The 26,626-nt window shown below is 43.6% G+C and overlaps 1 protein-coding gene across 7 annotated transcripts in view; it reads right to left on the reverse strand.

Annotated features, from left to right (window-relative positions):
• FN1 (fibronectin 1) overlaps window positions 1-26,626 on the reverse strand; it is a 52,437-nt gene that overhangs the window by 18,780 nt on the left and 7,031 nt on the right. For 5 of the 7 annotated variants that reach the window (XM_084523618.1, XM_084523619.1, XM_084523620.1 and 2 more), the window contains exons 7-26: window positions 25,523-25,723; window positions 24,873-25,052; window positions 23,214-23,390; window positions 22,253-22,405; window positions 20,282-20,410; window positions 18,747-18,890; window positions 17,131-17,252; window positions 15,575-15,752; window positions 15,246-15,422; window positions 14,211-14,339; window positions 14,011-14,100; window positions 13,243-13,437; window positions 11,528-11,800; window positions 8,092-8,358; window positions 6,471-6,565; window positions 5,834-6,002; window positions 5,471-5,557; window positions 4,559-4,750; window positions 1,993-2,265; window positions 758-940 (exon numbers count right to left, since the gene is read on the reverse strand). In XM_084523618.1, the coding sequence (XP_084379744.1) occupies window positions 758-940; window positions 1,993-2,265; window positions 4,559-4,750; window positions 5,471-5,557; window positions 5,834-6,002; window positions 6,471-6,565; window positions 8,092-8,358; window positions 11,528-11,800; window positions 13,243-13,437; window positions 14,011-14,100; window positions 14,211-14,339; window positions 15,246-15,422; window positions 15,575-15,752; window positions 17,131-17,252; window positions 18,747-18,890; window positions 20,282-20,410; window positions 22,253-22,405; window positions 23,214-23,390; window positions 24,873-25,052; window positions 25,523-25,723 (3,414 nt within the window). The remainder of the gene's footprint in view (window positions 1-757; window positions 941-1,992; window positions 2,266-4,558; window positions 4,751-5,470; window positions 5,558-5,833; window positions 6,003-6,470; window positions 6,566-8,091; window positions 8,359-11,527; window positions 11,801-13,242; window positions 13,438-14,010; window positions 14,101-14,210; window positions 14,340-15,245; window positions 15,423-15,574; window positions 15,753-17,130; window positions 17,253-18,746; window positions 18,891-20,281; window positions 20,411-22,252; window positions 22,406-23,213; window positions 23,391-24,872; window positions 25,053-25,522; window positions 25,724-26,626) is intronic. The other 2 variants (XM_084523623.1, XM_084523622.1) reach the window with 1 other exon arrangement.

A 26,626-nucleotide genomic window follows, 5' to 3' on the forward strand; every position in this document is an offset into this window, starting at 1 on the left:
TATCACTGTGTTCTTGTGTTGTGGGGACTGGCTAGAAGCAGTGAGATTTCATCACAGCCCCTTCTAGCTATCTAGTTATGTACCAGGGTAAAGCTTTAGCTGATATAAACTAAAACAGAGCCAAGGATTTTCGACACAGCTATTCTAATTCACATGAGCTTCAGATCTGGACCCTTATTTGAAAAAGAGCTACTGTATTTCATTCAACCAATCCAATTCCAGGATGGAGAAAAAAAGCCTTGAAATAAAACACAACTTTTGCACCAGCAAAAATTAACTCAGTTTTTGAAAAGCGTCCAAGATTCTTTGCCACATCGCCTGAAGTTCCAAACAGTATTTATCTTCTGGTCCCAAACATACAGAACCAAAGGAACAATGACCTTTGACACATTCTGATTGCCCCCCCTAAACCTCTGCACTATAGGTCCTTGTCTTCTTTGGCAAACTAGGAGAGTAATATGTATTTACTCTTAATACCTAACCAGGCTGCAAAGCAAAGCAATTACCCCATACTCTATACACCACTGTCCTTGGACTGATGGGAAAAGCTTTCCCGTGGTTTGCTTTTAACTTAGTTAAAGCAAGTGGCCAAAATCCACCCGTGAGAGTTTGCATGAGGCTACTCTGACATCAGCTTGTATCAGCTGGGAGTTTGGCCAGTTATACTTACAGCAGTTTTCTTTTTCCCCTCATCTCATGCCACGTCTCCACCCATAAACAAGGGGCCTCTTATATTTGTCTTATGTAATTCTCTTACTTGTTAAGACCACCATGTTGTCAGAGGGTGAAATTGTCAGCTCTGCAACATCTTCCTCCTTCTTCACAGGTGAGTAGCGCACCAAGAAGCTGCTCAGCACGATGGAAGTTGGAGGAGTCCACGTCACTCTCATAGTATCAGGCCCCACGTTAGTGAAGCGGAGGTCAGTGGGAGGAGGCACAGCTACACAGCAAAGGACAAATATATATTAATCTTCTCTGATACATAAAAGTTGATGGAGACACATGTTTAGGGAGTCACTAGAGAAAATATCTCATGCATAACAGACTACTGTGTCAGATCCATGCAAACAGACTTCTAGACTACATTTGGTTCTACTACAGTTAAGAGAAAAATACGCCTGTACTGCTGTCAGGCTCCTTTAGCCTCCTGGCATTTCCCAATACTTTAAATATACCCTGCAGGGCTAATTTGAAAACAAGGTAGCAAGTTTCAGTAACGTGCTTCTTGCAGCTGGATTTCATATTACAGATGTGGAGCCAGGAGAGGTTTAAAGTTGCCATACAGCAGCTTACAGCTGGAAAAGTCATCTCATCTAGAATCCATACATGCACACACAGGAGAGGAGAGGGTATACCACTAATTTCCTATGACTACTTCTACTTGTGTTGAAGGATTTACAGCCTCCGGATTTTCAGACACAATAGGAGTTCATGCAAGAACCAGTTTTCAGCTCGCCTTCTGCCCATGCACTACAGAGACCCTCGACGGTGTGACATGGCTGTCAATGGCATGTCCTCAGGGAGTGGTGTTTCATCTGCATCCTGTAGGGCATTGTGGAAAGAGTGGGGCCACCACTGAAACAAAGTGCTAGAGGCTCAAATAGCCATCAAGGCTACAGATAAGCTGGAGGGTGCCTGCTGAACTGCTTCACCCTTTGGCACTGATTTTGGGGAACCACAATTTAAATGTCTGGTGTATATGTAGCTTGTGTTTCACAGTCTCGATTCCAACTGGATCCCAGAAATCTGAACGTGATTGAGGCTTGCAAGCCTGCAGCCATTCACAGTGTTAAAATGCCTCAAATTAACAAATTGAGCAGTGCATATCCAGCCCCAGCTGTCATTTAGAACAAGGATTAAGCTGGGTTTTTGTCTGTTTTTCCCCCAGTGAGTGGCTCATTTCCTCTTTGGACAAAGCCCTGTCATCCCAACAGCTAGTGACAGCATGAAACACCGTCCATGTCACGAAACACAGAAGTTTTCAAAATTCACCCGTTTGCTGTGTCAGAGTGGTAGGGGCGCTCTCTCCGCCATTAATGAGTGTGATTACACTGATGTCGTAATCAATGCCCGGCTCCAAGCCTGTGACTGTGTAGTATCCTACTGAGGAGTCCACAAAATCTTCAAAAATAGGGACACTTTCTCCTGCCGCAACTACTGTGATGCGGTACCCAATAATGGTGGAGGCATTTAACGGGGTCCACCTCAGGCCGATGCTTGAGTCAGTTATGTCAACAAAGCTTAGGTCAGTGAGTTGGGGCACCTCTAATGAGTTAAAGAGCAAACGGGAGAGGCAAAGACATACAGAGGCAAAAGAAAGACAGGGGAGAAAAAAGCAGTGTTCATCACTATTCACATTGACAGAACTGTGGAAGCAATCGTGGTGATATGAAGACTTTCTCTTAGGGTCTGGGGGAAAAAGGAATTTGGGGAAGGGGAGGGTGTTGGGGTATTTTTGTAATTTATTTTGTACCCTTCTACGCAGTCTCCAGCTGCCTCACTGGGCAGACAGAAGCTGAAACCCGGTTTTCCCCCAAGACAATGTTCTTTCAATTCAGACATACAATTTTCAAAAAGGCCTGCAACAGGCCAGGCATTTATGAGACAAAGAACCATCATTTTCTGACAGAGGAAAAAAGCACACCCCAATTATTTTTTCAGAGTTAAAAACAAAAGAACAAGGTTTATTAATGTATAAATAAAACCAATATTAGTGATTGACCTAGAGATTGTGTTGTCTTGTTCAAATGTTAAACTTAACTTTTATCATTGGGATCATAAAAAATATCAACCCCTTTAAAGGGGAAGAACTGGCCTACACCACCAGCCAGTGAGAACCCTCATAAAGCTTCAGTGAGGATCACCCAGTATCCAAGCTACTTACACTGCACTTGGAAAAAAAAGTCTCAGATACCTGTAATGGCTTGAGGGTCTGGCCCAGAATTCCTCAAGTTCTACTTACCACTAACTGCTGCCAATATATGTGCTAAAAAAGATGATCCAGAACAGTGAATAATAAAAATACATTTTGGAAAGATGACAAATGGTTAAAAATGAGCTTTAGATGGTAAGTATTCTGTAAGAGTGAGAATGTCCCCATAGTCAGCGGGTATGCCTGGCACACGATGTGGCCGAGAGGCTGACTTGATTCGTTGGCTAAGTTTTTCAAAGTCTCAGAACTGATCCTCTGTTACAACCTCCTAGATATTGCCTACATTTCTGTATGGCCAATGAGCACAGCTCTTCCTATAATTTTTCCTATAGATATTATTCCTAGAGCAAAGCTGTTATTTTCCTGTACATTAAGATGAATGGAACAAGGGTGCTTGTGTGTGTCAGTGTTAGATGCATCTTTAATCTACAATGGCCAAACCTTCAGCTGCTGAAGTCAATAAACTGGTATTGACTTAAGCCACAAGATTTGGCTGTAGAACTTTAGCCAGGTGATCCTGAAATCAGTGGGAGTTAATATCTACCTTTCCTTATTCAGGATCAGATACTGGTAGGTGAGTCAAAGATTCAAGGCTCAGTATCAGTTCTGTTGGACTGTTACGTCTTAGCTTGAAAAGGAATTATGGGAGAGCAATATTGCAAGAGACTGGCTTTAATAATAGTGGTTATGTTCTATTTTACTGTCCTGCCAGGACAAGAGGAAAGAAAAAACAAACTTATTTTACAGAATAGATGCCAAAAATATAATTTTTCTGTAAAATCATTGTTAATCCACATGGAATGCATGTATCATATCACCTTTAAAGAGTGCTAAAAGCCAGAGACATACATTCTTAGCTTTCTCACACCAGAAGATGGAAAAAGGGCTAAAGCTATTACTGCCTTAATTATGCAGTATGACAGTATTAGTTGACTCCCAGGGAGCATACAGCACTTCAGTGAAGCATGGAAATTTTAAAGCAGTGTTATATGAGCAAGCAAACAGTAGCTGGCATCACTTCAGGGCTGAGCAGAAACAAAAACAAACAAACAAGGCCCTCACAAAGGAAAATGAAATGAAACCATCTGGGGAGATGGACATTAATTTTGCTACTGTGGCAATAAAGGTAGTTTCTGCAGTCATCTCAGCATGTAATGGGAGATGGCACAGACCACTTGTGTCCCAGAAGTGCTACAGGAGATGGACATTTCGGTCTCTGCTCTTTTCTCTGTTGGGCTGATCTTCTGCCACTATTGCTGCCAAAGCTTCCTTTGCTTGCATCCTATTCATACCTCTCCTCACCTACTTCCTACTCCCACTGGCTGTGCTCCAGATGCTGGGGCACTGCAGGGTTAAGTCAAATCTCTGCTGCTCTCCAGCTCGGTGTATTGCTGCACCAGCCCCGTATCTCCTTAACACCATGCTGTCTATGGACAGAATGTAGGTTGCCTACACCAAAGTGGTTATAAAAGCTCCTGTCATACCCTGGCACACAGCTATTCTGTTTCTTGAGACTGAAGTCCAAGCCCTCTGCCATCAGACTACCTGGAGTTCTGCAATGTAGAACCCTTTGGCTCAACGATTTGAGTTTTGTGTAGCTAAAACTGCTGCTCATCCTTTCGTTACCTTGTGTGATGGTTTTGGAGATGGGGACGCTCTCCTGCTCGTCCTTGACTGAGTAAACACTGACGTTGTACTCCACACCAGGGTTGAGGTTTTCGAAGGTGCAGGTAGTCTGATCTGCACCTACCACTTCCTCCAAGGTGGAGCCCTGCTGCCCGTCGGTAGGAGCAGTGGTCACTCGGTAGCCACTAATTCCTGAAATACAGATACCCAGTATGCAGTGAACTCATGCTCTATTTGTATCAGGCATCAGTATAAACATCTGAGGCAAAAATTACATTTCACAAGTGATTTTGCCACCCTGAGCCCAGCAGGCAAGAGGTTCCCTTGCCAAGCACTCTGAAACGAGTTCTGGGGGCACACCACCCTCACAGCATTATTTCAGTTCCCTGTGAGACCTTCCCAAGCTCCAAAATCTCATGACATATCAGGAAGGAGAGATACATCTGGTGAGAGTAGAGTTTTCAAAAGCCTTTCAATCCTTGTTTTATGGGAGCCAATTGTACAGCTCCCAACAGATTCTACAGGGAAAGATCTTGAACACTTTCAGAAATTCCATGCTTACTCTCAATGGCATGAACTCACTCTGCACTGCCAAAAGTCTTTTTTGGGTCTATTTTGCTTTCCTGTTTAAACACCAGTTGGAATATTTGAAGAAATCCTTCAAATCCCTAAACCAGCTGAAATGATTAAAAGCATTTCAGATACCATTTTACATGGAATGCAAGCCATGAGAAGTTCTATGGCAACCTATACTTAACAGTGAATTATATCTTTGGATATATCCAAAAACATATTTTTTTCCTTAAATGGTTCAATAGCAAGCTTCCCATCAAGATCTCAGGCACTGTAGAGTAAGCATTACCATTCTGGTACAACAGAGGGTTCAAGCACAGTGTGAATTCATATCGTTACCTGGAGTTGTGCTTCTGTCCCAGGAGACTATCAGGATTCCAGTATCAGGATTGGGCTCCAGGCGCAGGTTGGTTGGTGGAGACAGGGCTGCAAGTGTTCAGAGAAATTAATCATTTATGGCACTGAGAACCACACTAGCTCCCTCAGCATCCCTTCTCCCCACATTCTGTCCTAACCCTTCAGAATTAGCAAAAAATATTATTCTGAAGCTGTGACCCTACATTGCATGAGCTAGTGCTACCGTCACCTATGCAGAGACACCTTCCAGACCACAGCTGGAAGAAGAAACTAGGACTCCCAGAAGACAGGAGCACAGAGGAAGCAAGGGGAAGGAGTAATTATGGAAAAGCAGAAGTGTCATACGTGTAATCACTCTCCTGATGATGGGAGTCTCTCTCTCCTGGCCGTCCATCAGGACGGTGAGGCTGTAGGTGTACTCCACTCCTGGGGTCAGGCCAGAGATCACGATGCTGCCAGAATCAGAGATGACCTCCCGGGGAGCCTCTCCACCTTGGCTTGGGCGCACACCCAGCTGCAGAGAAACAGCAAAGTTTGCTTTTCAGTCTCAAATATTCCAGTCCCAGGTAATTATCAGCATCCTGACTTGTCATCCAACGCGAGGATCATGGGTCTGTATGCTCCACGCCAACCATTAAACCTGTAGCTTGTTTTAGGCAGCCTGAGCTCAAGCTGAGTTGTTCCATACCCTCTGGTTGGAAACCTGACCTGTATAGGCCTTCACGGTCCTACCAGCGAACTGACTGCAGAAATACAGCCACAAGGGACCACGAGGCCTGTAAATAACGTGTCCCTCTGAGGAACATGATGTAAAGAGGACATACTTGCATCAACCTCTCCGATCTGCACCTGCCCCCAGTACATAGAATATTTTTTGTACCTCTTTCATTTGTGCAGCATTCACTGTCCATATTTATCAGCTGTAATCAGTCCACCAAATTGCAAAGAAAAAAGAAAAGCACTGGATTTTGTTTTCTCCTACCTTGAAACCAATCCTTGGGGCAGGTGTCCAGGTGATGACAATAGAAGTCTCAGTCACTTCTGTGTTGAAAGGAGGAACAGAGCCAACAGGCTGATCTGTGAAGTGAATTAACAGAGATTAGCTGCTGTGCTGGTGATGAACAGTTGGAAAACACAACCTAGGGCAGTCCAAATAGCCAAAGCTATGTAGTAAGATGCTAAACTGTATTAGTTTTGAAAAGCAAAAAGACAGATGACCTCTGTCTGCTGCAGTATGCAAGTGGTCTAGTCGTGGTCAGTGCTTTTGTTGTTCCTGAGGAAAACCAAAATATTGAGCCAGGCCTCCTAACTCCTCTATCCCTCCAACCCCAAGAATTTGGCAAATACTGATTTTGGCATGATATCTAAAGTGTTCCTCTGAAAGCAGGTTTTTCCTTCACCCACCATATGCCATTCAAACAGCAGAACACTACACCCTTGTTTGTTATCCAGCTGTCCCAGCTAGGACCATCTCATCCCTCACACACATCTTCAGCTCTTTTGAAGTCAGAGTGAAAGAGTGCTCAAAGTCAATCCGAGGAATTTGTGGTCTCATTGATATCCGTGAGGAGTCCCACACAGAAGCCAAGGCTTTTGTGTATCCCAGAATCAGTCTAAATAACTCCACTGCACTTAATCTGAATTGACCTCATTAATACTGAAGAGATTGTTTATTCATTTATAGTCTCAAACTGGAGTGGTTTCATTCAGATCAGCCAGAATTTGAAGACAATATTCATCTGAAGATATCCAATCATATCCTAATTGAGAAATATTTATAGATAAGACTGTCTCTGTCAGCAAAAAGCACTTTGCCAAGGTCAACAGTGTGACTGTGGTGGTGAATTTAAACCCTTATTTTAACTTCATTGTTATAAAATAAGCCACATTCCCTTTTGAAAAGAGGATGTGGTTCTGGGCTTGGAGGGCTTTGAGTTTTGTCAGTTTATATGACTGCATCGTTATTTAAAAAGGAAGTCTACTCGCTCTTTCTAGACGCACACGTGGTTTTCTACAGAACTGCTTTTACTCTCAAGATCTGCTTAGTATTTCTTCCATGGAAGCTGCACAACTGTAAGTGACTGAGATCTTAAAAAAAAAAAGTGCGTAGAATGTAATTTTTGTGTTAATTTCTATAACTGCTGTTGCGTTGCCTTAGACAGCATGATTGGGCTTGAGAAATTACTGCCTTCAGCTTTAGACAAATAGCAGATTAATTATTCCTTACCCTTTTTAAGGGTGCTGTTTGCTTTCCTTGATTTGCCATGCCAAAACCAAACAACTGGCAAGACCACGTAAAATTAAATGTCTTTGTCGCTCAGTTAACCAAAAACGGAGGTACCAGCAATGTTTCTACTTTTGTTTTTAATCATCAAAAAGCTGAAATATATTTTACTGAAAGCTTTTTGATGCAAATAACTCTTTTACTGCCAAAAAGTTCAGAAAGAAGAACAAGGAATATTTCCCAAGCAGTTCTGCTGGAACACCACTTCAAAAGGGATCTTCTGTAAACCAGTTCACAATAGCCACTTTCAGCACAAGCCTACAGTTTTGAGGAAGGGCCAGAGTACTAGGGAAGAGGAGTGTGTGCCTGTTATACTTACAAGTTGTGAAGACTCCAGTCTCTCTTGCGCTTTGCAAGTCTTCTTTAACTGCCACGAGGTACACGGTGTACTCAGTGCCGGGCTGCAGGTTCCTGAGGAGGTACTTAGTGGCCGCAGGTCCCACATTGTAGGTCCGTGGCTGGCCTCCTCTCGTGGGACCTGCAGTCAGCCGGTATCCTGTGATCACAGCACGGGGCCGCGTCCACAACACGAGCACCGAGTGCTCCGTGGTATTGAGGAATCTCAGGTTGGTCGGGGCATCGAGTTCTGGAATAAATAAAAAGCAGAACGTGCATCAGTTTTTTGGTTCAATCCCATCTCATCCCTACTTCAAAAGGGCTTCCACTACCTCGCATAAAAACATGGGTATAAAGTGAGGTGGTTGTGCCTGTATTTTAGGGCATTAGCATAACAGCAAGAAAGAGGGAAGGTGGGGGCCAGTAGGGAGCTGGAAATGGAAACGAAATAGCCATATCCATATCTCAGTGCCACCCACTAATATGCACTGATCCTGGTTTTGGGCTCCAGCCAAAGAAAATAAGGCTCCGTGCCACACAGATCTGCCATACGTGCCATCCCACGGGGCAGCCAGGCTCACAGCAGAGGCAAGACAGATGAACCCAATAGCTCTGAGGAATTGCCTTAGTTTCTCATGAATGCTGAACATTTTTTTTAAATCAGCTCAGTTTAGACTTGCCAGTATTAGCAAGACTGGAAACCTAACTTTAGCCCCTTTTCATCTGGAAGGATAAATGTTTTTGAACCTTTGCCCAGTCCTCCTCCCTGCCCCTCCTCAAAATCCCTTCCCAAAACAAAACACCCCCCTGCCTTGTCCTTTTCATGACAAAATAATGAACAGTCAGCAGCTTTCTGGAGAAAACCAGCCTAGAGTTACTTAAAAATAACCACGCTGTGGAACTGACCATACAACAATCCTAAGCATGCTCATCTCTCCCACGGGAGTCATGCAACAGCTCTTATCAGGCTTCCTCCGCATTTTATCGCTACCTCTGGGAAGCTGCTGAAACCGTTCACCCAGAAAACTACACAAACAAGGGCCTGAAGTGGCACAGCTTCTGAAGTGCTGCACTCGAGCCCCCAGTGAGCAGCAGAGATGTCACTGCCTTCAGCTAAGGAGCTCTTGGGACAGGATGAGACTCAGACAGGGAACAACACTTGAGCAATTCCGTCCCACAGCAGGCAGCATGGCACCGGCTGCAGCAAGGAGTGGCATGTCTACATGGCAAGCTTCCCCACCTTTTCCAGTCCCCAGTCACATGTTGAAATTAAGACCAGCGAGGAGAGGTTCCATCAGTGCTCTTTTTTTGATGGCAAATACCTTTCCCAGCCCAGAAAGCAACATTTTTTGTGATAAAATTAATGTTTTCGTCACCCTCCCAATGATTCAGAGCAGCAGTTGTTGCTCTTTTCCCCCTCTACGTGCTTGTTTTCTCCTTTCTTGAAGGGGGAAGGAAAAGGAAGCAAGGCCTTTCTTCTTCCATCCCTTCTGAAGATGAGGAAAATATTTCAAAGAGACAAAGGATGAGCGTGACTCTCCCTAGGCCCCTCTCCAACAAACAGGCTGAGAGCCAGCTTTCTCTTTTCTTGGTACTTAGGTTTGTGTTGAGTCCCATCTAACAAGGATTGCATCTTTATCCATACGTAGTCTACAGTCAGTTCCTTTCTCCACAACTTAATTTGACAGCTCTATTAGGCTTTTATCACTTCCTCTCCCCATACTGAAGAAAAAAGGGGGTGATACAAAGCCACACACACACTTGGAGTTTGTTTGTAGACTGCTCTTTAACGGAAGGCCAAGAAGAGAATCACATTTACACCGTGGGAAGAGACTTCTGCTGTGGGGCTTTCCTTGGGAACTGTGAATGATTTCTGTTTCCCAGGACTTTCGATTACAGGATGCAATTTATGTGAATACTTTCTGAAGTGTGGTTTAGGCAGAGCAGCTAAGCAGATGATCACAGCCTATGGAAGAGGATTCTAGACATTTGTTACTAGCCCTGTGCTCTCTGAATCAAGTGTCTGTGCTCTGATGCACACTGCTGTGTGGGGATTTCGAGACGGGCTCTACACCTACCCAAGGCTCCTGAAAACAACCACAAAACACTCACAGATCTGAGATTTGAGCTCTTTTTCCTACACACTTCTGAAAAAGCTCAGATTCCTAAGCTGCATGGTTCCTAACTTTATGGCTGTAAGTAACCATTTCTCAAACAGCAGGACTACATTCAGAAAACCCCGTTTCCTTTCCTTCCTCCTCATCTTCATAGGAGTTGGGCTGGATTCTCAAAAGCTTTTATTTACTGAAAAGTGTCAGAACAGATGCATATAGCTGAATGTAGATTTAAATTGTCTCCCCCATCCCACCTGAGGAGAATGAGCAAGTGGCTGCGTGGTGCTTACCTACCTGCAGGGTTAAACCACAACGTGGTCCTTTGGGTAATGTAACCCAGCTGAAGAACACCACAACATCTAGTCATCCTTCTACTGCCTGATAAACAGGATCTGTCCAAATAAACCAGGCCCCAGGTTCTGCCTGATCTGCTTCTCTTGGATCAAGAGCAGAGATAACCAACCAAAACCATGCTCAACTCCTCCTCTTCTCTCTGAAAACCTACATCTTGCCCACCCACTGCTCTTCTCTTCTGTGTGCTTCTGCAAAGCAGAGAGCAATGCTTGACAGATTGTGCTTTGCTTCTCACCTTGCCTCACACTGGTAACATGTTGCAGTACCACTAGATCACTAGCAACAAGGTTCTGAGAGAACCTGCACACTCCTTCCCGAACAATACATGCTCCCTGTGACACTGTCAGTCTGTTGAGATCCATGCAAAGCAGTTTCCTGGGTTTTACTGGGACAACAGTGAAATTTCTGGGGTGAAACAGGCTGTGGAAAGCCAGGCCTAACCTGGCGAAGCTAAAATGCAGTCCTTTTAAATGACAAGGCCTGTCCCTACATGCACATGCAGAACTCCTACCAAAGGCAGGAGCCAAATAGGTATGTGGCTGTCAGAAAGGAGATAGGGATTTTCAAAACAGTCTCAGCAAGGCTCTTAAGTCATGCAGAAATCTGCCCTAAGGTATCCTCAAAAAAATCACAGGCTGTGATCTGCACAGTGAAAGAACTGCAGGGCCCATCAATTCTCAGCCAGTAATAAAAAAGTTGAATTCCAGCCATACGAAATTGTTTTAAAGTGCCATGAGAGTTAAACTCCCATTGGAAAGCCCTGGAGGAGGATAAATCTGCTGAAGAGATCATTGTTTGACTGAATGAATTCCCAGCCCTGTCATCCCAGTTATGGGATACCTCCTGGGCTATAACTGGTGCACTTTAAGTGCTCTGTTTATATATTTCTCTAAGCGACAGAGGCATAAGAACTTCAAAAGGTGGAAAAAAGCACGAAGGGAAGACACTTACTGGTGGTTTGCTCTCCAGTCAAAGGTTTGCTCTCCCTGCCCTGGCTGATGGCAAAGATCTTAAAGAGATAGGTTGTTCCTGGGATCAGGTCAACAACTTCAGCAAAAGAGCTTCTGGTAATGGGCAGCCTCTGGCCATGCTGGCCAGGGCGATTGACGGGGATTGCTTCCACCCGATAGCCAGACACTTGGCTCTGTGGTGGCGTCCACATGATGGTGACCTTGACATCAGAAACCTCCACAAACTGCAGATCTCGGGGTGAAGGAACTTCATCTGAAAGCAGAGAGACAAAACAGCATTAGAGGGAATCCTTAGTCACTGGTAAAAGCTATAGGTTTACATGGAAGAAAAAAAAAAAATCAAGTTTTGATTCAGCAATGGATAGTCCAAGAATACTTACCAAATAAATATCATGGTAACCTTACCCTAAGCATGTATACACGAATTCCAGGACAATATTCAAGCAGACTACAATTCAAAGTATAACTACATAGCTTCCAAAGTATAACTACATAGCTTCAACTATTTTATGATTTCTGTCAGAATATCTTGCCGTCACCAAACAAGAACAAAAAAAGCAAATGTAATATGCTACAGAATATCAAATATATGCAGAATCAAAGGCTTGAAAAACGGGAGTCCAATGACAAGAAATTCAAACCCAAGAGTTGGGGTTGAAGAACCTCCTTTTAAAATTAGAAGGAAGGGTTTTGAAAAATCCATGGGATGTTCTGAACGTCTATAATTAACTTAAAATCCATCTTTTATAATTAAACAAATACAGGGGCTGATCTTGCCTTAAAGAAGTCAAACACAAAATCCACTTCCCTTTGTGTTGGCCCAAAGTACTGCACCCGTGAATTCCTATGTTCAGATTAGGAGTGATACTGCCCTAAGGTTAACCAACACACATTTTTAGAAGATATACATGCCAAACCATAAAATCATTGAGCTGGGTTCATTCCTGGTAAATTCCCATTTGCAAGCACACGTGCTTGCAACTTGCAGGACCATCAAATTCCACTGCCACCACATCAGATCCCAATTTTTTTCCACTGTCGTTTCTTTTGGTTTGGTTATCCAGCCCAATTGTCTACTTAAAGAACCCTGACACCTTTTTTTTGTTGTTGTTTTAAGCATGGGTGCCTCAGTTTACATCATATGGCATTATTTCAGCACAATCAATGTGAGCAGTGCCCCATCTCTGCTGACTGCAATGGAAAATAGCTTAGGACTGGAAGGGAGATGGAGAAGTCAGGTGAGCTATTTAGATTTGTGTTGTGGTATCTGAGTACATAACCTTAAACATCTGCAGGCCAAGCACTGAGGCAAAATAATTTACCAGACTCCTAAGATCTCTTAGCAGAATCCCCTTAAGACAGCTTAAGAAACTCTGATCTCTCTTTTCCATCGACACAATGCAAGCCTAACCTTTTGGCCTGCCTGCAGTCTGATCCCCTGGAATTATAACCCTATTAACGCAGAGTAGTGGTTTGACTGTGCCAATTCATAAGTATGACTTTACCACAGAACTTCAGTATCCGTGACACAATTAAAAAAAAACACAAAACAATGAAAAGACGGAATTAAAAGTCCATGTAAGGATTCAGCAGCACTGCTCATCTAGTTGGAGCAATGGGAATTCGCATTGTCACTTGGGTCTAGGTACTGAAAGAGAATTCAGTGCCTGATCTACAGCACATGCCGGCCATTACCTGTGCGTGGGACGCCTGTGGTTTCCTGTTGGATGAAGACAGGAGTACTCTCCTGATTTTCTTCCACTGCGTAGATGCTGATGTTGTACTGAACACCTGGCATCAAGTCACTGAGTGTTACAGAGGTAGCAGTGTCAGGCAGGTTAAGTTCCGTGCTGCTGCCTTCCACAGAGGGTGTGTAGATAATTCTGTAGCCTAAAGCAAGAGAAGTATATCTGTATATAGTCCTCAGGTTCAATGAGTAAGCCAACACAAGGAATGCTAGAAATGAGAGCTAAATAAGTTTTCCCACTGAGGTTTCATAAAGACAGTCCCAAACTCCAGCAGCACCCGTGGCTTGCTTTTGCTGAGGTCCCACCTGCAGGTCACACGTTCATAATGACTTACACTGCATAATCTGATCCGCATCAGAATATTTCTGAGCTTTGCTGTGTTGATTTAAGACCTACACCATTCTCATGTTTGTTATGGCAAGGTCTGCATGACAGGTACCAAGAGCAGGTCACAAGGCTTGATTTTATTTAACACAAATCCAGGAGGAATTATGTTGCACTCAGCCTCCTGGATTGCCTGGTTCAAACAGTGAGACCCTTTCAGCTGTACGTGCAGCAACAAAGCTGAACTGCCCATAGACTTTCCAGCCAGTCTCTGAGACTGAGCAGCATTCTGCACTCACCCACTGTCCCAGAGTTATACTTCATTTTCCTTTCTACTTAGATGTTAGATTCTATCAGTAGTGAGAAGTAGATGTGTTCCAATTAGGCAAACCTGTGATTGGAGCCTGTGGTCTACTCCAGCTAATGACAATTGATGTGTCATCTACGCTTTCCACGGTGTGATCAGGAGGGGCATCAGGAGCTGTTTAAGAGAATAACAGAGGAGGACAGCAAATGTGAGGATGAGAGGTAACAATTTTCTGGGCAAATAATAATGGCATGAAGAGTGCAGCAACACCCAGCCACACATACCTGTAGTCTGTGAAGTAGACAGGATCAGATTCTGTTCCCCTTCTTCAGAGATCTGATAGACATTAACAATATACTTGCGACCAGGAAGCAAGTCAGGGATGTTGACAGAAGTGGCTGTACTTGGAAGATCTATGGGAGGCAAGAAACGAAAGATTATCTTAGCAGTTCTACCTTGTCACCTTCTCACCAAATGAAATAATTGAGACCTCTGCTCTAATTTGGGCTGAATCAGTCCTGCAATAAAACACTCGATCTGCACTGTGGCCTTAGCCCACACCCGAAGAGTTAGGAGGAGTTGGGACAGGTCTACACTGAACAAGCAGGCAACACCTAGGACTGCAAGGCTGGGTGTGCGATGAGGCAGGGCAACTCAAGCAGTATCCCCCTGCACGCTGCTGGCCTTCAGTCATCTCAGCCAACTGTGAACTCATTTCACATCCTAACTGCTGCATTTTCAATACGGAAATATATGGAAGAATTTTCACATGAAGAGACTATGTGGAAAGACTGACTCATGAGGAGATGAATGACATTATGAGCTGATAAACTTCTCCCACCACCCCTTCCCCCAGATGTCCACCTACATGCCAGATGTAGGAAATTCCCTTAAGATGCTTGGCTTTAGTCTGGCCAGTAAGGAGCTGCTTCTTGGGGAAACTGGGAATTGCCTAAACTTTGCCTCAAAAACCTCTGCCTGTAGACAGACAAGCTCAGAAACTGCTTCACAACACAGCTCAGCTGTCTGGAGTGTGCAGACAAGAAGGCTGCCAGCACTTTCACCACCTTTAGTGTAAGCTACTTCTGCTCACGAGTCCAAGCCTGTGAGTTCAGGGGGCAACAGCCGAGGGAGAATTATTAGCTCAGAGGAGAACTAGGTGAAATTGTGATCTCAGCTAGTCGTCCACTGTCTGATCTTAATCAAATCATACTGAAACAGCAAGATCCTCACTATTTACACCAGCTATACTGACTGTCACAGAAAACAGTGATATAGTTAATGATGCTTGGGTCTAGTAGACTCAAACACTGTCTCACCAAGATACTGTGGCTCATCTCCCTCCTCGCTCAGCTCATATTCAACACGGAATCCAGAAACTGTGTCAGATGCGGAAACCCAGGAGACAACAAAGCTGCTGGCTGTGATTTCAGTGACTGACTCGGAAGTAGCAACCATTGGAGGAAGAAGAGTTGTCTCTCCTGAAACAGTGTTGCCTAAAAAGAAAAGAAAGTGATTTAATTAACCATTGTTACTTAGGTGTTGACCAGAATGCAGGAAACATCTTTGGGAAAAGCCTTTGGGCAAACTAGCAGAGAGGGAGAGTAAGTTTCTGTGGATGCCACTCCTGCCCTGCTGCTCAACTTACTCGTCACTGCTGTGGTACTAGTTGTGGTAAAATCAAAGCGTGTGACTTCCTTGGGGCCATGCTGCTGAACACTGATGAGCTGTCCTTCATAAATCACACCAGGCTTCAGGCCTGAGATGGTGTAGGAGTTCAGGTGGCCAGGGATGGTGGCTTCCTTCCAGTGCCTTCCAGAGTTTTTCTGCAGGAACAAGGACACCCATATAGCAAGAAACTCCATGGTCTGCACAAGCAGGCTGATCCAGTGAGCTAACCTGCTGCATCGTTAGCAAGCGCTGTGATATTCAAACCTAAGTATGACTCGAATTGCTAATGAACAAAGTCAAGTGAAAGTATGCCAGGAAGCAGGGCTAATAACTTCTTGGGTGATTAAGTTTTATTGGGGTAAATTGAAAAAACAAACTAGCTTGAACCTGCTCCTTTACCAAGAAGGTCTGTAACATATACACTAAAGTCATTCCTTATCAAAAATACAGTAAGGCATGAAGGAATAGCTGGAAAATGCACATTTGAAAACTGTCCACAACAGCACTCCAAGCCATCATCTGAAGACAATATACAGAAAAGGTTTGTCCCTCTACCCTGTGTTTGAACTCTATGGGAAGCTTTAAAATAATGCTCCATCCTCTGAGGTTTGTACTCCAGTGCTTTAAAGTCCATTTCTTTAATGTCCATTTCATTCAGGCCTTGATCCAAGATACACTGAAGTCAGTAAAAAGACTTAAGTGCCTTTAATGGCTTTGGATCAGGGCCTTTATTGTTCTCTTAATCACAGGCAGCATTGAAGTACTAGTGTTCTTAACGATTAAGTGGTCTTTTGTGAAGCTGTGCTCTGGGGAATTGTAACACAACTATCTGCATTGGTTAGAACAATCACTCCTCAGACGTGAATGAGCCAACAAGCAGTGGTTAAACAGCTTTGGCTCAGACTTTACCGAAGATGGGAGACAGACTGCTTATTTAATCTTTTCCTAGCTGTTTTTGTCTTCCTGTCCTACTAGTTTTTACCTCCTCATTAATAGCATACAAACTATCACAGTTGTCTCTGGATACAAACACGGTACTAAAACAGTATTTCTGAAGGTAGGGAAGCTTTCACAATTGTTTACACTGCTTAAAGTGAGGAAGGATAAAGTTGTCTGCTTACTGTAGTAGTGCTTTTGTACATGGGGAAATTCATGAACACAATGACCAGTAATGTTTGCACATGAAAACAACAAGTGCTTGTACAGCACAGGTTGTTTTTGATCCTCAGAGTAACAGTTAACCTTGTCAGCACAATGACAGTGAATTAGCAACTGAAGGTTGCTGAAATCATGTCAGCACTTCTTCCAGACATCCAAAAAAAAAAAAAAAAAACCAAAAACACACACACACACAAAATAAAGAGTTTTTGAATGAAATAGCAGTTTTCATGAGGCAAATATGGGGTCTCACTGAAAAGAGAAACTAACAGTGAGGACTCTGCGAGTGAAAGCCTGGAGCTTTAAAGAGCATTTCTGTGCATTTCTGGAACTCTGAATGCATCTACAGGATAAGGTGGCTCATGTGGCACTCACCGGTCTCCAGCGCAGGATGTACTTGCTGATGTGAGATGTTTTGGGAGCATTCCACTGGATAGGATGGGAGTTTGGCTGATTTGTACTCTCTGTAATAATCACCTGAACAGGACCAGATGGCCCTGGGGGGAAAAAAAATAAGAAAAATCCCGTTCTTAGCATATTGGGGATGCTTTTCTTCTGCATGGCTCATCCGCTACATACATACATGGGAAACAAGTCAGATTGTACTATCCTTAGTGCTTCAGTCTCAATAGAAAACTGATGAATTAGAATATATTCTATATTCTATCAGGGAGTTAGCATGTGTTGTTTAGGTTAATTTCCTCTGTTATGAAATAGAAAATTGGAATTGCCTGGTTTAGAAAAAGTGTAAAGCAAAGTCATTGTTCAAAGAGAGCTTCTCAGCCACTACCTGCTTTCGTAAGTTATCTTCTGTGATGGGAGCAAGGGGCACAGAAACATGAGAAATGATCTGATCCTATGGTATGTTGAGGGGAAATTCCTGGTCTGAGATCAGCTTCAGCCTGCTAATAGATGCTAGCCTTTTACTGCTTTGGTAGATTTCTTGATTGGTTTATTTGAAACTGAATTATCATGTCTTTGTGGAACACTCCACAGGTAGTGAGGCACATCCGCACACAAACCAAACCAGAAGGGTTGGTGAAGGGCTTGAGACACATCAGGTCCATAAACCCATGACAACACAAGTTCAGCACTGCTCTAACACTTAAGACTAAATATGTAAACACAAGAAACTGGTAGCTAGATCACGCTCAGGTACATTTTCTTCACAAAGCTCTCTAACAGAGAAGGAAAAGTTTTATGATCCAATGGTTCTCCTTCCAGTCCCTTCCTGCCCTGCTGGGGAGGTTTCACTGAACACTCAGCAACATTGTACTCGTGTTAATTCTCAGAAAATCCCAGCAAAGAGCCACCTGGAATCTGCAGGAAAGTGCTGCTTTAGCCATTCAACATGTACACCCTCCCAACATTTCTATATTTAATTTATTTGGACAACTGTGTAACGTATATACCTGCTACATATTTAACAGGACTTTTCTAGGCAAACAAAGCTGTGCCCACACACAAAGTTTCCAAGCTTACCTAACCCAAATCTAATGTTTCTGAATGTAGGTTTGGGTTTATTTACACATTTTCAGCCACTCTTGTGTCTATAGAAAGCCTAAATCCCTGGTCTCCACTCTGGAGACACGCATATTTCACATAGCTCAGGGAGATGTTTGTTTAAGCAGTCTGACAGGAGTCAATGAAGCTCAGCAATCCCCTGTAAAACTCACAGTGGGGTTCAGAGAAGGTCTGCTTCCTATTCTTGCCATCCTTAGCTCACTGCCCCAAAAAGAAAGGCAGTCCCTCGTTCTGCCTGCCAGGTGCCCTACTGCCATACAGCTAGTAAGACAGAGACAAGGCAACAGGAACAGGGTTAACTATTGAAATCCTTCCTCTGCTTGAGTTGATCAGGTTCAAATTCCCTTTCTGACCTTACAGGGAACCCCTTCTACTGTAATCATGACACCCGTTTGTGTCTGTCAAGAACAGGTGAGGAAAAGGAAGATTGCTTTCTTCATATCTTACTCAGCAGACAAGTTTCTTACCAGCATAGGCCTGCAGGGGCTGGCAATGCCACTCTCCAATACCACGGCCATAACAATAGCACTGGTATCTGATGCCATGGACGTACTTCTCCCATGAGTCTCCGATTTGGTAAAAGGTACGGGTTTCCGAATCCTGGCACTGATCTAAAGGCACAGAAAGAGACAGTTAACTACCACGTTACCAAAACTACTGTGAAAAATCTAGGCTAAACAGAAGAGGAAGTCAGAAGAGACTTTTGCACAGAAAATGTAACAATATTCACAAATATCGCATAAAGAGCAAGTGGCAACAAACTGAACCTTGAACCAAGGTTCTTGCTATATCACTGTGTGTGTTAAATCAGGTGTTAAGGGGTTAACTCAGCTGTGACACATTGCTTAAAACACTGTTAAGCACAGGCTGTCCACCTGGTAAATAAAAGACTGGTAAGCACTGGCTGTCCCTGTGAAGTCAGTGGGGTGTTTCTTCAAGAAAGGATTAATTTTGTACTGGCTATTTTGGAGCCCAGTTCTGCTCCAGTCAACTGAGCTCATCTCTCATCCACAGATGAACCACGCTGCTCTCAAGGAAACCAGTGGCAGAACTCCCACTGGCTTAAGCAGAATTCAGTCATACAGAAGTCTGAAGTGACCCATTAATACTCATCAGAATCATTCTAGATTTTACCATTGTATAAACTGAAGGAGGACTGAACAAATCCTGAAATCAGCTTAAGCTCGTGTAAATACAACAGTACCAATGCTTCAGTACACTTTGTAGCCTGACCTATGTCATTTCTGGCTCAATGGAAGTTTTCAGTGAGAACTAACATTATGCTGCTTGGGTAAACATGAGCCTTGTTTAGAGAGAGCCAACAAAATTAAACCAATTGCACCCTACAGATAAAGGAAATTTTACCTCCCCTTCTTTCAAATTAATGGCTTGTAAGTAATGACTTTTAGGAGCTTTACAATCCAAGTTCCTCCAGTAAAACTGTACAGTTATTACTGTAAATAAAGCAGAACTTAACCACTAGTGCTTTCTAATAGATTTTCTTGGCCACAGCTCAAAGTTCTCTAGATTTAGTAACTGCAAATCAAACAGTTAGGTCTTATCTTCCAGTCTAGGTTCACTAGGGAAAGTGGGAAGCAGAAAAGATGAAGTCTCTTAATTCCTGCACAGAGACACGATGGTTTTAGCTAGCCTCCAGAGTGCTATTAACACCTATTCTTATTCTGAACTTCTTTTTTGCTGGAATAAAGGGCATCCAAAAAATCAATTTAGTCCAAGGTATGTTAATATATGCTGGTGGCATTCCTCTCAGTTCAACGAAGAGACCTCCTAAAGATTTTAGGACAGAGAAAGGAAAGAACTGCACCTAGCATCACTAACTAATCGCATCTTGATTTATCAGCACTGTTGTGCAATTCGAGGCAGAAAGTGCCTGAATTTGAGTTCTGTGAGCCCAAATTCACGCACCAGTTTCACCACACCATAATGAGCTCTTCCACAGCCATGGTCTGAGTTTGGCAAGAGGAAACAGCCGGTGACTTACCCACAGGATCACATTTCCATCTCCCCCGACCCTGGCCAAAGCACGTGCAGTTCAGCATGTGCCCCTCATCGTGACGCTTGTGGAACGTCTGGTTCACATCATAGGTGATACCGTCCACAATGCACTGGTCTGTTTGAGAAAGAGCAGAGATACTTTGTCAGCAAGAGCTCTAAGCATGAAGACAAAATCCTTCTGCTTGGCAAATATTTCCCTCCCCTTGTTCAGCTTACAGAGACTGACCCTGACAAGCTCCATTCGTGCCAAATGGAGCCCCTCTGATATCTCAGATCATCGCAGATCAGTGCTGCATACACACCGCTGCTCCCGAGTTCATTTATCAGCAGTGTGCAAATAAGTACCACTTGCAGAAAAACGCTTGGTAGGATGCAGTCCAAAGTAGTATGCATTAGTCAAGCTCCAGGATTGCTTGGTTGCTCCTTATGACAGATTCCACATGTGAAAGAATCTAAGCCAGCACACTACTTCTTTCACTTCTACCTCTTAGAAAGGTCTCGACTGTAAAGCCTCGGTGAGTCCTGTCTGAAATCATTAGAACTGCACTACTCCAAATTCACAAGATACCACAGTGACGTACAGATACCCTTATGATGTTATTCAGCTGGGTAACACTTCTATTCTTTGTAGTAATTTGAAGGTAGGAGCAGATCTATTCCACATCCAGGATGTTACTGGTGCCTACTAATCTCCCGTTCCCCCAAAACACAGTAACCAGACCCTGTGCTAAAGGGAAGTCTATTAAGTTCAGTGGAGAACCTCATACGTCAACCTGTGATCTGGCCCAGAATTCCTAAAGCCAGACTAATCACAGCAAGGAGCAAAAAGACAAAACAAACGATAAAACCACCCCAGAAGCATGTTGTTTTGTTAAGCGGGACCCAAGAGACCCAAGTTCAGTTCTGGACTCAGTCACAGACCATCTGTCCTTGGGGAAGTGACTCAGTTAATCCCAGGCCTTCATTCCCCATCATATTTTCCCACACCACAAGCATGGCATCAGGATAAACCAAGCAATGGTCAGATCCTCCTGTGGAGGCTAAGGACCTCCTCCGGTTGCTATGTTTTAACAGTTCCACTTAGATAACATTTGCCTTTTGAACAAAGCATGTATCCATGCCCCCATCACCAAGAAAGACCACTTACACTCAAGAACTCAACAGCAGAGAGCTGTGTTTGTGGAGAAAGGAGTTTCACAGACCTGAAAGGCTTTTAGCAGTGCATTTCTCAGTGTTCTAAAGGAAACACATAAAAAACCCTCCCAAAGCCCTTGAGCGGGCCTTTCCCTATAAATTATATCCCATTTCAGCAGTGGTGTTAGAGTCCTTTCTTGGCTGCTTGACAGCAACCCCCCTGCCTTTTCCAGACATGAAGCCAATGCTGTGAGCTAACTGCAGGATGATCAAATGTCTGTGCTTTTAAGTCTTCTTTTTTTGGTATTGCTTAAGCACTTCTCCACTTGGGCCACTCATATAAATAAGTAAATAAGAGTAATCTCCGTGCTGTCCTGCCAACTTCTCATATAGATTAGCTCGCAAAGGGATTTGTCCAGCACAGAGGAATTGAAAATTTCACAGCAGAACAATAAAGCAGGATGGTTCTGCATTCAAACTTCAGACTAGTCTGGGGTTTTGTCTGCTCTTGAGAGGCTTCTGCTGAGCTCTCTGTAAAGTCTCAGTGGTGCTGACTGCTAAATGCAGACAAAAGGAGGTAGGGATACATACTGATCAAGCTAATCAAGGTTTGCCTTTGCTTGCTAGCCTACAAAGGCTGAAGCAGTACTTTTCCAGCATGGAAACAAGACAGGAACTTCACATAGCCCCTCTGATTCCCTTTATATTCCAAAGAAAAGCTTGGTAATGAAATCCAGGCTTGAATTGCCAGTGATGAGAAAGAAAACTAATTTCTCCCACCCTCCCAAGGCTGACGCAGTGAGATGGACATGAAGATCAGTACCTCTGAGCTGGGAGTACGCGATGCAAGTCCACTCTCCGCGGCCATTGCCTACACAGGTGCATCTCATCATGTGGCCCAGGTCGTGCTGTTTGTCCCACTGGTCCCCAACACGGTACATGACACCATCGTTGGTCGTGCAGATTTCTTCATGGGCTGGGTGAGAAGAAAGCAAGAGGATACCTTACGTGGCTGAAGGTAACAAGATTCAGGCAGGGTGATGATATTTTAAGTGTAGATCACTTGTAGGGGTTCGTTCATTTTAGTTTTAATTTGAAAGCTTCTACAATTAGTTTCTGTACGAAGTCCAAAGGGTGCTGTGTGAAAGAATCTGTTCTTGTTACATCCAAGCCTTTATGAACACTGCCCCTTGAAGATCTGTGTTCACCAAGCTGGTTAAGGGCTCAGATGCTGTTAATTACAGATGTTAATTACAGAAGGTCTTTTGTTTAAAAACTGGTAGTCGCATTCCCTCCCATGTGTCAAAGACCAGAGAGTGCATGGATTGCAGGAATGGACCACAATATTGATGTCGACACTACTGCCATTTCCAGGATAACACTGATTTATAAGCGTAGACATATTCCTAACCACAGATCAGGCAAGAGGAAGTGATAAGCCATTAGGGAGAAGCTTTGGCAGATGCAAGATAAAAACCTCCCTTGCTTTAAAGCAGTGTAGTCCATTGCTCCCCAGTGGGCCTACACCAGTTTGCAGCAGCTGAGAAGCTTGCAGCATAGGAGTGACAAAAATAGCGTTCTGCTGGCATTGCCTGAGTCTCCGCTAGAAGTGATTAATAGGGAAAAAAGGACAAAAAGCTTTAGAAGTTCCTTAAAGCTTTTTGGGCTGGGATGCAGCTCACTGGAAGCCATCCATAACTGTCCAGTGACAGACAGGCTTTACTTTCCAGCTCAAAGAGCCACTTACAAGTACTCCGTAATCCCTTTATGGTTCTCGGTCTTACCAGCCATTGGGCAGAAACCAAATTTCTGGTCAGCATCATAGTTCTCAGTGGTTCCACACCACTTCATGTTGTCTCTCCGTCCCTCAGAAGTACAGTCAGTGTAGTTGCGGTTGTTGTACAGGAAGGGGAAGTGGCACAGAGCACCATTGGAATTGCCACCACGAGTCTGGACCAAAACTGTGCAAGAGGGAAAAGGAAACAAACGCAAATCAAGCCTGTGCTCTCTCCTAGCATGCAGGGAACAGCTTTAAAAACAATCCCCCAGCATTTATTTTTCCATGTGTGTCCTGTATGATATTTAATTAATGCAGATCTGGAAACAAGCCTTGCACAAGGTCAGTTCCGTTTAAACATTGCTTTGGAAAGAGCTGCTTTGAGTCCCATGGACCCAACCACGGGAATTCCTGGGGAATATGGAAAACTAAAGCTCAGGGTGTTTGGGAAGTGGCTTTGCAGACCCTTTGTACCAAAGCCCAGAGAGTCAAGTAACCTCAGTTCTCAGCATATCTGTATTATCTCACTGAGGTTATTACCCAATTGTGCCCTTTGGCTTGAAGTAAAAGCTCAGACCTCAGGAAAGGGTTACAACTCAGGTATGTACAACAAGTCAAAAACTCTCTGCAGGTTGAAAGCTTCATGTTTTGCAAGCAGTAGTGGGAAGAGGGCTCTAATCTACATGAACTATTCACCTCTTGAGCAACTCTGGTTTACAAATAATGCAGAACAAGGAGCTATTTGCTGAGACTTTTTCTATATTGATATTTCTCATTCCTGACAGTGTATCACAAGAAAACTCACTAAAACAAGAATGTGCATGTGCATATATACACACACACACACGCATGTGGAGAAGGGAGTGTTTTTTTTTGGTTTTGCTTTTGTTGGGGTTTTTCTTAAAAAAAAAAAAAAAAAAAAAAAGTATTGTATGTGCTGCAGAGAAGGGTTTGACTTATAAAAAATTAATTAGAAAGAGCAGTTAAAAAAAGCCTGTGTAGTGTAAGAAGCAGTGTTTTCATGTGGGAACATGAAAAATTCTCTCCAAGGTCAGTCTGCAGAGAAGCCTGCCTGGACACCGTTCCATGGATGTCTGATGGGCTTTCCAAGAAGCACAACCACCCAGGTAACTTTGTGCTGTGAAGGCAACACGGGTCATCCACTGACAAGAGGGAATGCTGCTGCATTAGTCACACACCAGCTCTTGATCACAGTGATCACAAATCACATCAAGATTACAGCTATATATGGCAACCTGGCTAGATAGGCAGGAGTGAGGCAGTAAGAGAAGACTGCACGAACTGTACTCTATGGATATCCTCTTCTTTGCAACCTAATAAGGGCATTGCTCTAGCAATTCAGCCAAGCAGAGGCAAAGTCCAAGTATGTTTTGGGCCAAAGCTCTTTCCTGACTAAGTACTCATGTTCCAAGGTCAGTTTGGAAGAGAGCACAGGACTCAGAGGCAACACCTGTATCATCCTGAGCACTCTCCAAAAATGCCAAGAGCATAAAAATGCCCTGACTCCAGACAGCCCTCCCTCCATTCACAGAACTGTCTTGCTGTTGAGGTGTGCCTGGAGTCCCTCCAAAATGCTGGGACTGGTCAGGCAGCTAAGAGTTTTTGATGAAAGCCATGTGTATGTGAAGACCCTCTAAGAGCTCACCGTTCTGCTCAGTACAGAAGGAGTATCTCCTGTCCTGCTCAAAGTTGGAAGTGGTGCTGCACCAGAGGTGTCCATCCGTGCGGCCTTCAGTCGTGCAGGAGTAGAAAGTCCTTCCATTGTAGGTGAAAGGCAGAACACAGGCTTCTCCATCAGAATTGCCACCATATGTTTGGGTCACGGCTTTAAAACAAGCAAAATCACAGCATTAGGCTCTGGCTTAAATCCTCAAATCTTACAGCTAACAGCAGTAGCCCCTCTGGGCCAAGTCACTGGCTGCTGTGAACCCACAGTGCCGGCCGTGGACCCGAGCCAATACACACCAAGAGAAGACTTAGTCCCACAGCTGTGTCATTCTTTTACATTCTTTTCCAAACATATATTATTGCAGCTTGGTTTGAATAGAATTATTAATGCTGCTCCCCAGGGGCTCCATTTTCCCTCAGCAGTTATATATAACACACTGGAAATATTTCTGCCCTACAGGACTGGGATTCAAATAACCAAAACAACTACTTTTTCACCCCTTGCACCTTTCTCCAGCATCTCTTCAGCAGACATCTGCTACACCTACAAAGGGACTCCAAAATGAAACTGCAGGGCAGTCCCAAAGATCTCACAGGACTGAACAGGCACTGAACAAAGAGTCATACCTATTTCCTGGCAGCTGACTCCGTTGCCCAGGCATGTACAAAGCATTTGCTGGCTGCCCTGTGTCTTGAGCCACTGCATACCCACAGAGTACACCACTCCGTTATCAGTTATGCACTGGCCATATGGCTGAGGCTGGGGCTGTTGAGGCTGAGGCTGGTACAACGCAGTCTGTACGTTTGTGAAGCTAGGAGAGCCAGAACCTGCAGGAGAACATGGGAGAGGTGAGACATCACGTGCAAAGCTGAAGGACAGAACGCTTCAACTAAATGCTGAGATAAAATCTTAAGCACTCCACTAGATCGAAGGCACAATACTCAGCTTCCCTAGACACATTTTAATTATTCCACTTAGAGAACTTCAAAATTAAAAGAACAACTCCATCTTCTGCTAGTGATAGCCTCTGTTTTCTAACAATGTAGAATGGCTTTAGAAAGGATTAAGACTGTCAACAGCTCTGCAAAGGAGTTGTTTAAAAACAAAAGCTTTTTTGAAAAGCATTTTTTAGTTGATAGAGATCTAGAATTGAGAAAAAAAAAAGACCAGTGGCAAACTTATTCAGAACAGAAGTTTTACACTGCATACACCAGAACGAAACCCAGATCCTTAAAATGGCAAGAATTTAGAAGCTGAAGACTGACGGACTTTGGACGGGAAATATATTACCTATACACTAGGCAATATTTCATACAAAATTACAAACTAATGTATATGTACGAAACAGCATTGTATGCATACTTTGCCATTTCTGTTTTTTAAAGCCCAACCATTAGTAGGTGTATTTATCTTGTCAAAGAAACCAAATGGTCTCAGTGGAGTTTAAATTAAGGGCATTTCAAGACAGTTACCCTGAGGCAAATACATCAAGTTCAAATACTAATCAAAATGCCATGTTTCCAAGACAAAGCTAGTAGATATTTCCTGTAGAAGCACAGACTTGGTTGTGATTTACTGTACTGCAATTGCTCAGGCTATCACATCTGTATGTGCAAGCCCCATTTGTGCAAGGAAACTAAGTATAATTAATCTTATCTATACACGCACAAACAAGGAGCATATCCTGAATTCTGACTTTTTTGCTGATCTTTCTCTGACAAGTCTTCTAA

Source organism: Aythya ferina, assembly GCF_964211825.1.
Source record: "Aythya ferina genome assembly, chromosome: 6".
NCBI lineage: Eukaryota > Metazoa > Chordata > Aves > Anseriformes > Anatidae > Aythya > Aythya ferina.